This window comes from Phoxinus phoxinus, assembly GCF_949152265.1.
Source record: "Phoxinus phoxinus genome assembly, chromosome: 13".
NCBI lineage: Eukaryota > Metazoa > Chordata > Actinopteri > Cypriniformes > Leuciscidae > Phoxinus > Phoxinus phoxinus.
Window position 1 is genome coordinate 10,281,360 of NC_136888.1, and position 14,168 is coordinate 10,295,527.

At 36.7% G+C, this 14,168-nt stretch overlaps 1 protein-coding gene across 1 annotated transcript in view; it reads right to left on the minus strand.

The window, feature by feature from the left end:
- stxbp5b (syntaxin binding protein 5b (tomosyn)) overlaps positions 1–14,168 on the minus strand; it is a gene marked incomplete at its 3' end in the record, with an annotated part of 45,879 nt that overhangs the window by 26,059 nt on the left and 5,652 nt on the right. Inside the window, exons 3-4 of the mRNA XM_079632144.1 lie at positions 628–709; positions 341–441 (exon numbers count right to left, since the gene is read on the minus strand). Of these exons, the coding sequence (XP_079488270.1) occupies positions 341–441; positions 628–709 (183 nt within the window). The remainder of the gene's footprint in view (positions 1–340; positions 442–627; positions 710–14,168) is intronic.

Here is a 14,168-nt window from a genome sequence, read left to right on the forward strand (position 1 = left end):
AAACGTCAAACCAACAAGCATTTATTTTGATGGAAAACCGTAGGTTTTCTTTTGTTTTAAAGCTTTTCTTTTGATGATATGTGCTTCTCAATACAAAGTTTGGTTAATATGAGTAGTATGGTGCGTTCCCAAATGCACATTAAAGCAACCAAATGCACAGATGGAGTTTGAGGAGCAGTATTTACTGTGAACCGAGCTGCTCTGAGACGCTGCAAACACCGGTGGGTGATGAACTGCTCACATGTAAAAGAACACGTTGCCACACTTCACCCTGAAACACGCAGCACATATATGTATTTAATGTAGCGGTGCATGGTTTATTTGTATGCAGAATGCTTACCTCTCCCGATTAAATTTAAGAGAATGGAGAATGGCGGGAAGTTTTTGCCTCAGATTCCACAAATGAATACTGTCATCTGCCAAAGCACTAACCAGTGCCCCCTATGGACCAAACGCACACACAAAAGAGAGCTCTAAATCTGTAATTCACTACATATTGAACATATTATTCATTTTAAATGACTAAATATTAAACCAAAAGCTACAGTCAATGAAAGGAAGAGGGATAAAACCAAGAGAGAAAGTGAGAAATATGAAATGGTCATACGTGGACAGGGCAGAACTCACTTCATTGACAAGAAACTCCAGCTGGATGACAGCCGATCCGCTCTCATGCTGGCAGTAACACTCCACTCCTGCTCGGCCGAATCTGCAGGCTCAGTTAAGGTACATACACCACTGAACACCTCAGAGTACCTGTCAAATGTGCTAAATCCAGAATACTATTATTGTATAAAAATGCATTGCAAAATTAAAGGAATATTTCACTCAACCAGTAACATTGTCATCATTCACTCACCCTCATGTAATTCCAACAACAGCAGTATTATTATTATTATTTTTAGATGAGATGAGATACTATGAAACTGGCTGGTGATTTTTCCCGAAAAAAAAAAAAGAATCACCATAAAAGCAATCCATATGCTTTCAAGTCTTCATAAGTCATACAATGTATTTGTGTGAAGAACAGCCTCAGATTTATATTATTCTTACATGCGTTTACAGCAAACAGCACTGATTAATGCATGTCAAGTTTGAGAGATATTCGAGAGCAACTTCTTGGAGCTTTGCCGTAAAAACCATCACTTTTCTTTGAACAGAAAAAAGCTCCAACTTTCTTACCATGATTCCCCTTTTGTGTTTCAAAAAAGAAAATTATACAGAGTTGGACTATAATAGAGACTACATACTGTACTGTAGGACTACAGTTAAATGAACTGCAAAAAGTCACAGCACCGAAATATATACATCTTATACGATCATATACAGATTGATGTAGACAGCCGCTGTTGCAAAGTGAGATATTTCAAGCCTTTGTAATAATTGTGATGATTATGGCGTACAGCTTATGAAAACCCCAAATTCAAAATTAGAATATTGTGAAAAGGTTTTCATAGCTGTACGCCATAATCATCAAAATTATAACAAGACTTGAAATATCTCACTTTGCATGTAATGAGTCTATATAATATATTAGTTTCACCTTTTAAGTTGAATCACTGAAATAAATTAACTTTTGCACGATATTCTAATTTGTCGAGTTTCACCTGTACATTTTAACATTGAAACCTTGCTGATAAAAAAAAATTAATGTGATGTTACTTGTCAACTTACCCGTAGACAACAAAAAAAATTATGTAAATAAACCAACAAGGTGCAGCACTAAAGGGAATCTGTGTTCGCAGACGACAGTGCGTCATATTATTACCGAGGGTCTTGTCCATTGACTTAACTAAAAGGATTATACAAAGTCTCTAATCGGAGTCTTAAGTCATGTCTGTGAATGCGGTTTCATCCCTCTGGAGTACAGCACTCTAACTGCTCCCATAAACCCCTTCTCCAGCAGGACAACAGCGACTGTCTACAGTCAAACAGTCATTCATATTCATCAGCATCAGCACTGCACTGCATTGCATGCTTTCTGTGTGCATTTAGAAACAAATGCGAGTACTGTTCCATATCAGTTTGCAGATTCCAGGTCGTCACAATGGGTGAAGAAACTGTTGTGTTGTTGTGCGTTTACACCAACAAGAGCTCTTTATATTCTCTGTTAGATTGTAATATCTTTAAAAGAAATCCCAAATAAAACATCCAGACACTGTATAATGTATAATGCAAAATACAATACTGGCGAGTAAAAAAAGAGACTCGCGCTATAGCAATAACCTCAGATTAGAAAGCTCCTCATGTGCCAAATGAAAACACTGCAAAACAACATATGGACACTGTATGTTGTTACCTCAGGACATCTAACACACTTCTAATGCCAGGGAAGGAATTCTAAAATAGTTGACACTATAAACAGGAAATGGGTTTCTCATCCGTATTGAATCAGCCGTTTCCTGCAGCAATGTACTAATTTCCTCTTGAGTAACTTGCTATTGTGAAAACATAAGACCTGAGAGCCCTACGAGCACACACACGGTGTCTGATATGTTAACTTTGTGCTGTACTGTCACGTCCCTGTGCGTCCTGCCGCTTCCAGCTAACGTATCTCTGTTAAACAGATCAATTATGGTAAGCAACATTGGTAGGGCTGTGCTCAGGAACAGAGCCATTACACTGAAGATAAACTCACCTTGCTGACACAACGGTTTGCGAACAAGACAGCACCAGAGATTACAAGAGGGCAATAAACTAAGAACAAGACAAAACTAATGCATGTCCTACGCATTTAGTCTTGTTAATATTTCACTGTAACACAGCCTGTATATGAAATGCACTTGAGATTCACAGAGCAGAAACTTACAATTAAGCCCTATTGGGATGGTAATTGTTTCTCATGTGGATGTCTGTGAAGAACTAATTTGCATGGGACCTCAGTGAAAAACTCCTGCATTCGGATGGCAATTTATTCACGGTTGTAATCCTGTACGAACCCGGGAACACGCTGCTCACGTGGTCAGTCGCATGATTGTCTGCTGTAAACAAAATGTCATATGCTTGGAATAATATGAATAAATTCATAATGTCCTATTTATTATTTAATTGTCTAAATCTACTGTTTAAAAATAGAAAGCTAGACATGCTATATTTGAAATGGTTTTCTGTTTTTGCATTAGGCCCATTTCAAAATAAGGGATGTCATTTGAAAAATATGGAAATTAGCTAAATCAAGTTAATGCAGCCTCTTATTTACATGAGGTAAAGCTGCGTGGTTTACATTTTTAATGTATATAATTATATATAATATTTAAAAATTGTATTGCTGCCACATTTCAAATGATTACGTGATTTTTTCCTCTTTCTCGCTTTTTTGTTCTTAGCTCCACTCGCTGAGGTAGAGTGGTGATGAAATATTGTTCTTTTAAATACTTTCCAGCATTTCATACATATTTAAAATGCATGAAAATGACAGCGAAGCACAACAGTTATGTTATGGTGCTCGGGAGTGGTCAAAAAGGATTTATTTTAAACAATGAATTTTTAATTGATCTCCTCTTGTAAACTCGGCACGGCAATTAAAATTACCACACAACCTTGATGTTCATCAAAAAAACAGTAAGTAATTTGGCCGGGGATGTTTACATGGTTGGAGGGAGAAAAACTGACATTCTAAATTTGGACAGTAATAAAATCACAGACTAGCCCCTGTAAATGTTGAAAATACCTCACATTCCCATGAGAAACAATTACAGTCTGAATAGGGCTTTAGTCAGCCACTATTATATTGGTGTCAAATCCCTAACCTACAGTACCTATTTATTTATTTTTATAACCTTGTGTATTACAAATTCAGTGAGTAAAAAGGCATCACTAAATCATAGTGGTGAGCTTTTTTTAGTCGATGGAGCCCTAGCCTTATATTATAGAGAAAATATGAGAAATACATGAGATATTATGGGCATGGACAATTTGTCAGGCCATTATGGTGCACCATATTTGTTATGACAGATAACCAATACTAATATAAATAGTACAGTATAGTATAGCACATATTATAAATCCAAAACTGGTTTAGTCTGTGGTATAGAAAAGAGATCACAAACTTTAAATATGACTAAATAATGCTAATTTGAAGTAAAACCAATGAAGTAATCCTTACAGAAAAGCCAACAGAATTTCGCATGTGCAAAAACACAAGTGAAATACATACTTTGCACATAGGAAACATGTGGTTTTGGAATAGTTCCCATGTGAAATCCATGTGATCATATGTGAAACTTGATGACGTTGTGCACGTTATCACATGTGGAAAACATGGGAAATTCATGTGGTTTTTCTGTAAGTACCATAAAAAAAGATTAGGCCTATAATGCTTTCAACGTAAAAAAAGAAAAGAAAAAGGCATTATTATCTGCTTCCAATATCAGCCCAGTCAGTGAACAATGATTCAACGACAAAGTGAAACTATTGCAGGTGTTTGTCATTGCACATTTTTTAAACAAAATGATATGGTAGTCAGAGGTGGAGGGGAGGGGGCCAGATTTTAGTAAGGTTTTAAAGCTTCTCTGATGCTTCGAAAGGTAAACATGCCAGCAATGTGGAACAATAATGATTAACAGCAATGAGTATCAATATGTACAATTTGTTCATTGGAAAAACCAGGAACATGACTCTGAGTAAATTCATTTCTAAAAATCATAAATTAAAGTTGAGTTTTTGGGTAAATAAAAACTTGAATTTCAGTTTCTGTAAAAAGAAAAAAAGAAAAAAAAAATTATATAAAAAAGCATTTGCTCTCTCACATCTCATGTTTTGATGCCCTGATGGGAAACCAAACAGGGATGTTTACACAACAGGCTTGCCTATACCATATTTGCCAAATGGACTGAATAAATAATAAAGGGCTGTTATAAATAAGTTGCAGTGGACCACTGACTCATTATTTATTCATAAGTGTAAGCATCAGGCCCTTGACCAGCCAGTTTCTCCTCAGCTTATGCTCTCTGTGACGCTGGATCAGAGCCCAGGGTCAGACTCAGCCAGTCACGCTCCACGAGCCGGAGACCAACCCAACAAACAGATCGCTGTTCGGTGCTATTACTGGATATCTTGATCACCACAAATCCAACATATGATGTTTTATTAACAAAGTTCGGGAGGAGCATGTTCAAATGATCTACCCAATCAGCACGAAAGGAGGCCTAGGCCTATATATATATATATATGCATTTAGCCTACTCACATATGCTCCTCAAAAAAAAATTCTGCATCCCTCCACCACCTCACTTTTAGCTGGTTCCCATCCCAGCCAGCTTGGAGCCCTCCCCTCGGACAGCACACCAAATACGCAAATTCTTTTACTCTATCTGATTATTTGTATGTGTGAACACATGAAATAACACTCTGTGAGAAGAGACATAAAAGCCACAGAACTCAAGATAAGAACTCAAGATAAGAGAGCAACAGACACTTGTCATCATTGTTCATGCATATTACTACTAAGAAAACAAAATGTACTAGTAAACAAAAATATTTTTGGCAACTGAAGTTAAAATACAAAAAAAATATGCATGCAAAAGAACTAATAAAAAAATTTACACTTCATTATGGGGAAAAAAAACTGAGCAAAATGTATTTTCCCTATATTTTCAATACATGACTACTACTTTGTTGCACACTGGTGAATTATTGTTGAATAGGCTGGATTGTGAGACTAAACTAAAAAGGACCATCCACTAAACAAACACAGGCTTGAGATAAATGCTGGAAAAGATGATAAAGTGTGCAGGACCAGGATTCACTCAAATTAAACAAACATTCCAGCTGGGTTCGAGACTAGGGACACTTTACAATGAGTAAACACACACACACACACACACACACAAATCTGCTGTCTGTAGTGCAGAACTTTGCTGATCTATGGGGTTTCATCTGTATAAAACAGCCTAAGACAAAAAGCTGGTGCTCTTCTGTACACATTCTTTAACTTTTCCATTGCTTTTCATTTGTTTTCATGACAATTTCTCAAAGTAATTAATACAATTTAACTTCAATGAAAAACATCTATGCTGATTTAACTCAAAAGAATCTAAGGTACCGGTAGTACAATAATATTCATCCTGACAATGATCAGCAGACTTCTTTCTTTCTTTGGATTTTGGGGTGAAATATGACCTGGATGAGTTATTGACATGAGATTCACCCTAAAATCCTTCGGATTAATCAAAGCAAAGGATGCAAATAGAAGTGCTGCTTCAGGGTGTAAAAATCTCGGTGCTCTTTGGATGGGATATAGAATCTAGTTAGTTAAATTAGGAACTCCAAGGCACTCGAAATATGTGAAAAAAAGTTAAAAAGCCTTTATTGATGAATGGCTCTAAACATTAAAAATGGTGACAGATCCACCTACGCGTTTCGGCTACATGCCTTCGTCAGGGTGTGTGACCTGATCCTTCGGATTAATGTTCAATATTTACATGCAACAAGGTTTAAGTGGCATAAATTATGTTCAAACTGAACAGAGCTCTGTAACGTTTAGGAAATCAACACAAAAGTTGTACTTTCTAAAGCGTCATATTGCCGACCACAATGGATGACTCACTTCAAACAACAGGGGCTTCCGCTGAGAGCAAACAGCCGTGCAATCTGATAAGGGTGCTGTCATTCTATATGCCCTAATAATACAGGACTCAAGTGCAAAAGATTACAATGCAGCTGAAGCAGACTAACTTGTCAACGGTCCCTGCAACCACTGACATTTGTTTCTGGAAACTGAACCGTGCCAACAAGGCAGTAAACCAGCTCTGAAAAGAGGAACAAGGAGGAGAAGAGCAAAACAGAGAGGAGATATGAATGATGAGATAACGGAGAAGATGACTAGTCAGAGAACTGTCCACACACATGTAGGTTTTGCACAGCACAAGGTTGTACATCTATAAAATAAAAAAAAACTGTTGTCAGAGGATAATTAAAATTCTGTCTCTCTAGCCAAGTACGCTTGAGTAGTTCATTAAAGGAGACTTAAATATATTTAATGAAAAACACAATCTATTAACTAGAAAGCGAAAGCAAGTTCATCAAGACTGACTTTGATTGTTGGTTTAACAAAGTCTTGCCTGAAAGCTACATTTACGAGATTATATACGCCTCAGAGTGCAAGGACGCTGATAGGTTGTTGCTGAATTTTTCTCAGTGGTTGCTAGGGTGTTGCTAGGTAGGTGTTAAGGTGTTCTTGTTGCTAAGGTGTTGATAGGCAGTTGCTAATATGTGACCCTGGACCACAAAACCAGTCACATTGGTCAATTTTTATAAATTGAGATGTATACATCATCTGAAAACTGAATAAATAAGCTTTCCGAGATACAACTATTTGAAAATCTGGAATCTGAGGGTGAAAAAAATCCAAACATTGAGAAAATCGCCTTAAGTTGTTCATTTATGTTCGCGATTGTGCTGCATTCACTCAAAAAAATAAATGTTTTATATATTTACAGTACGAAATTTACTAAATGTATTCATGGAACATGATCTTTACTTAATATCCTAATGATTTTTGCCATAAAAGAAAACTCTATAATTTTGACCCATACAATGTATTGTTGGCTATTGCCACAAATATACCCGTGCGACTTGTGACTGGTTTTGTGATCCAGGGTCACATATTATTGACAGAGACAGATAGATAATGGCATTTTTAGGTGGCTGTTAATATGCTCTGAATGGTTGCTAGGACACTGCTATAGATATTAAACATAATAATATCTAATATCCTCCAATCTACAGAAGAATCTTGCATCCTTCTCCAACATGCTTCTGAAAACAGATATACACATAGCACACTAATGACAAGCTCTTTGCGCAATGAAAAAAAACAAAACATAAAATTATGGAGCTATTTGACTCCACGGCTTGCACTCTGCCTCCCTGTCCAGGCCGAACTTCAGCCATTAGTAGGTTTCAGAGTGATAAAGTAGAGATAGGATCTGTCCAAACAAGATTAAGAACAGTAATCAAACGGGCCCTGGGTGCCTTAAACAAACTGGAGGAGTCTCAAATGGCCGTTATTTAAAGCACTTGGAGTTGGATGCTGCCAACAGCAGCCTACAAGAAGAGCAGAGAGGAGAGGGTCATAGATTACGGGGCAATCAACACAGAAACAGCGCTGATGATACTAAAAATAGCACTAATCAATTCAATTTATACCGTGCTGAAGCCTAATAAAAAATTCTTCGAGCATGAATTGTAAGGCGTCGTTGGCTGTGTAAATAAGCATGTAGAGAGCTGAAGATGATATCGGTTTTCAGCACACAGTTCTTGCGTGGCACTTCCTCATTCCGATTTTTAACGTTCCACTGTGGTGAAAAACAAGTTATTAATGTTGTTTATATGTCTATGTGGTGTTTTTAATATGCTTTAAAAGGTACAATATGTAAGAATTTTGTAATAAAATATCCAAAAATCACTTGCACAGTGTGATATATTTCCTGCAGTTGTGTACTTACAATATCCCAAAAGTCTCCAAAGATTTTTTATTTCAGAGAAATTCCAATTTTAAATAATGGCCCGTCCCAGAAAAAAAATGGCGCCTGTCAATGACGCAATATCCACGCTATCCTCGGTTTCCGCTCGTATTGCCATAGTCATGACGTAACCATGGCGACAGACGTGCACGCTGTTCTTATTCTGTCCAAACATTATGGACCATGGCAAGCAGACTTTGGGACAAAAAAGGAGAACTAAAATGAGGCTCAATGTCAGCGTGGTGTTTTCGAGATGCCGAGAGCTCCACGTCCGTGACAAACTTGGACTTGACAGAGCTTCACGAGTCACGACTTGACAGCGACACTGCTCTTGAACATTCTTTATTAGACAGGTGAGCAAATGTACATAAAACAAATCAATGGTATATATATCTCAACATGATGAAATGTTAGAATATGATCTGTATGTTATTCTAATGTTGATCTAGCTTACTAGTAAGCTGCTAGTTTCATAGAGCAAACAAACTAACACATAGAATAACATTATAACTTTTAATACATGCCGTTTAGTATGATAGTGTAACGTTAGACCAAGCGAAACTTAACGCGCTGCGTTACCTCACAAGTTTAATTCGTCAAATAAACTGACCTGTGCGAGTAGTAATTCAGCAGTTGCGGGTAGTTCGGTAGAATTAATCCTTTTTCCTTTATATCCGCAGGACTCGCGTGTGATATCTGTCTATTATTAGCAATCGCGACCTGCTTCATACCACTGTAATGTTAAAAAACATGAATGTTTTCACTCATCCATTAACATCATTAGATCCATTAGCTTGACAGCAAGCCCCAGCATTCAGCTCGTCACTGCGTCATAAACCTACACCTACTTATTGTAAGAGGTTAGCGACCCCTAGTGGCAAAAACATTTTTTTTTACATATTGTAGCTTTAAGACAAACCATGTGCAAAATCATTAGTCAACACCATTACTGAGTATTTTCTCTTTAAAACTACAGTGAATTAAAGACAGTCTCAAAAACACGGTTTGAATTCGCTGGTGTTTCTGACGTCAAAAACTACCTTGTAACCAATCACGTCAACGTGCCGGCAGGCTTTAGCATATCATTAACAGTGTTCTAGCAGGGGAGTCTCAAGAGATGCCAGGTTATCCCAGTATATTTTTCTGTTGATATGAAAAATTGGGTATTTAGCAATATAGTGGGCTGTGGGTGTATAATGTATATTACGATACAATGTTATGATGAACTATATGCTTTTCTCAACTGATGTACTGAGTTGTTCAAAGCGTTTCTGATGATTGTTAGAAGGCAGACTAAGATGGCGAACGGGAACATAGGTTGTGTGACATTAGCAACACATTATTATTAGCTGTTTGATGACATAGTCAAGCAAAATCATAATCGTAATAATTACGTTATGTGTCCATCGTTGTAAAGAGCGATACCATTGTGCAGTGTTTACCTCAGTAGGTTGGCTGAGTGAACCTCTGAGCTGGTGTGAGTGAGTGGAGGCGGGGCTAATTTGCATATTCATGTAATCCACATATACTAAATGAAGCAAGGGTGTAGAGTTGCATTCAAGCTATTTTAAGGCATCAATAATTTATTTTTTCACAGGAAAAAAATTCAATATGTGATTTGGGTGAGTTTGAATGAATACAATTATTGATTATAGGGGGACTTAAAAAATGTCAACCACCAGGTAAAAACATTAACTTACAAGAAAACTAACAACAGGGCTCAAAACTGTGACCAAATGGTTGCATTTTGCGACATTTTTTCTTGTCAGTGCAACAACATTTTGTTAGAGTACGACCACCAAGTTGGCCAACCGATAAGAGCTGCCATTTCTGTTGCATATGAAAAATATTAAACGGCAATGAAACGAAAGTGGAACAAATCCGTAATTCTTGTTTGAGCTCCACAGCGAGAACTGTTCATCAGCTCGCAGTGGCAGCAATATTACAGCGCAGCGTGAGCTCAGAACAGGTTTACTCGTGGGCCGATCTTGATCACGTAACACCGTTACTACACAGACAGCGCTGGGAGATCCACTGAGAAAAATCGTTTTGAATTAGTATTAATACATCGCTGCGAGATCTAGAGAGAAGCATTCAAGTTCAGCGCAGAATTCCGTGATAAATCATAGACATCAGATCAAACAGAGCTGACATGGAAACCAAAAGAAACGCCATGAACAAACAAGTTATAGAAGGCTTTTCCGTCCACAAATCACCAACATTCACCATGCATGGATTAAATGTAGCAACGGAAACTGTAACCATGGTATTGTGTCAGAAATAGTCACATGTTTTTAGATTATTCATTTCAGGGTCCATGCAAACTTTTGAATGTGATTTTGTGCTTCACACTTTTCACAGCATTTCAAAGCTAAAAATATTATTAAATTTAAATAAAAAAATTATTGTGATGACCCAAACAATTTATTACAACATTTTTCCCTATAAAAATGTGGATTTTACATGTTACTGGGATAATCAAAGTTAATTTTATCTGCATCTCAACTCAAGCTCAGTGCTTTACTGTCAAATGTGAATTTTTAAGAAATAAATGTAATTTTATTAATGCAAAAACAATAGTATTTTTATAATTAATTTACCTGTATGATTAAAAATCCCCCCAGCGCTACCAGATCAGGTGCTGGTGCCACCATCTGGAGAACTTAGTGGCGCCGGTGCTACTGCTCTCAACTGTTAGTCTGGAGCCCAGGAACAACCAGATTGATGGAATCTGATAAGTTTTTCTGCACCAATCTTGGTAGGAAGTTCTGTGAAATATACTTAATTATGTTAAACAGAGCTGAGATTACTACATTCTTGTTGGGAGATGAAAGCATTACCAAAAGAATAATATTGAATAAACAAACATGAGTGATGGATGTTTACCTCCTGCACAAATTTGTAAAGATTCCTTTTCACAAGAAGTCACCTGATTTGAGATATCATTTATGTCTGCACCACAAACATGCAGAATAAGTTACACACAAAAGTGTAATATTTTACATTATATTGAATATCTAAGTATGGACTATAAATAGTAACATTTGGCCTTACAAACACAAACACAGAGACAAACTGCGCCATTCATACACTAATCCTACATTCATCAGCTTATTAAAAAATAACACATTTTGCAGCACAATCTACACTAAATTATATAGTTTACTCACTTAAAATAAAAAACAGAACTAGTATATCAAATCAATGTACTCTTTAGGTCTCATATATGAGGAATGTTCTGGCTTAGTAATCTAGTCACAAGCTTTTTAACCCTATGACAGCATCACCTGACTTTGCAGCACGGCTGCAAAATAAGAAAAGATGAAAGAAAGTTGCATTCTAAAGCATAAGATGGCAACTTCCTCATTTGGTAAACCACAGTGGTTTGTGGGGTTTCTATGGAGGGATTCCTTCAAATGTGATGCTTGACTCATGACTTTTTGAACAAATCTTTTTGTGTCTTAAACACAGAAGATTCTGATTTCATTATGGTCTAAACAAGTATCATAAAGAACTTAATAAACCACTGCATGTTTAAGACACACTAAACTTTTGGTTTAAAAAAAAGTCTGTTTCAGCATGCACAAAACCTCATCAGATCACAGAGCATAAGCAGAACAAAAAGAGTTTAACAAGAATCAATTTGTGAATTATTCATGCATAAAACCTCAAAAACATTTGCTCCTTAGCACTGCAGTTTGTAAAAACACCACCAAGCAGCGGCGAGACTGCATATTAAAGAGCGTTTCACTGTTTTTATGCCGCCAAGCATCTTAAACAAACTGCTAGTACTTATTAAAAAACTCCACCAACCTCCCTGGATGTCCTGCAAGGCTTCTATATGAACACACAGATTGAGACACAAGGGACCAATCATGTAAAATTAGATATTTACTGTTAGTAAACAGCTCATTGAGTTTGTGTCTGCTGAGCTGTGGCGGTGTTCCCCAATGCTGGGGGCAATGAGGCAAATCGATACATTCTGTCTTTTGATAAATAGCCCAATCGACTGAATGACAGTAAGCCCATCACCTCTTGCTGCACATTAACACATCCAGGCAACAGCTGAGCATGATGACTGAGCCACTCAACTCAACTATACACGACTGACCAGGTGGGTGGCTATGACTTTCCACAAGGACCAAATGCCATTGATACAGTGAAGTCATGGGCAATCCACTGCACACCGTTACAAAAGCACAATACCAGTGCACTCCTACTCTCAAAATTAAAATCTGACAACACCAAGTCTGGCCTTGCAACCGTGCAACCTTAGTAGGGATGGGCGGTATAACTTATATTATATAGAGCTTATACACCAGAAAGCGCAAATGAGCAAATAAGTGTGCAGCAATCTTTAACTTTTTGTGTTCGAACTTTCGATTTTGCTGTAGCTCTGTATATTTCTATGGCATCGGTGAAGAAGATTGTTTAAGCTGGTGAAGATATCAGTGATGCAGATCAGTTATTGTTTTTATAATACACTAACTGTTAATAGGCTAACTGTTCAAATTAATGTTATACATATATGTATGCAGATATTGTTTGGCGTCAAAGAAGCAGATGTCAACGTTTTTGCGTGTCAGTTTACTGTACAACGTGTTATTTTGCCAAAGTTAAATACAAAATGAAACGTGCTATTTAAAAAAAAAATCCATACATGAAAGAGGCGTAATTGTGGCAAACATTGGGCTGTCAATTAATAAACATGTATTTTTAATGTCTTTTTTAAAACTGAAACAAAAACCACGAGTAGTCGAGTAACGCGGGTATTGTTTTGACAAGTAACCAACCACGGAAGAATTTAGGAAATCAGTCCTGCAACCCATTATTTACTTTCACGTTAATGCTGTATTTCAAAAAAATAGATGATGACATGAAATACATTTGGGAAGTACATGCTATACCCGAGAACTACTTTAAAGGGGTGGTATAATGTAGGGCTGCATAACGATTAATCGCAACTAATTGTTTGCAGAATAAAAGTTTTTGTTTACATCATATATGTGTGTGTACTGTGTAAATTAAAATAATAATGTATTTATAAATACACACACATGCATGTATATATTTTAAAAATATTTACATGTTTATATACATTTTTATATTTAAATATAATTTATATTATATATAATTATAAATATTTCATATATAAATAGATTTTTTTCTTAAAATTATACATGCATGTTTGTGTATTTATAAATACATAATTATTATACACAGTACACACACATATATGATGTAAACAAAAACTTTTATTCTGCAAACGATTAGTTGCGATTAATCGTTATGCAGCCCAATGCCCTTTTCACAAGATGTAAAATAAGTCTTTGATGTCCCCAGAGTGTGTGTGTGAAGATTTAGCTCAAAATACCCCACAGATATTTTATATGGCATGTTAAAGTTGTCAATTTTTGAGGGGGAGCAAAAACGCACCGTTTTGTGTCTGTCCGTTTAAATGCAAATGAGCTGCTGCTCCCGGCACAGAGGGCGGAGCTACAACAGCTTGAGTCCTTTTACCTCACACAGACATGCACTGGAAATGTAAAAAACTTTTAGCCTTTTATGTTCAAACCGGAGTCAGATGATGTCAACTGAATCAATGATGGAGAGACTCAAAAAGTGACAACGTGTAGAATGCAACAGGACATTTCTATAAATAATCTAAAAATCGAGTTCAGGGGGCGGGCTTTATGTAAATTT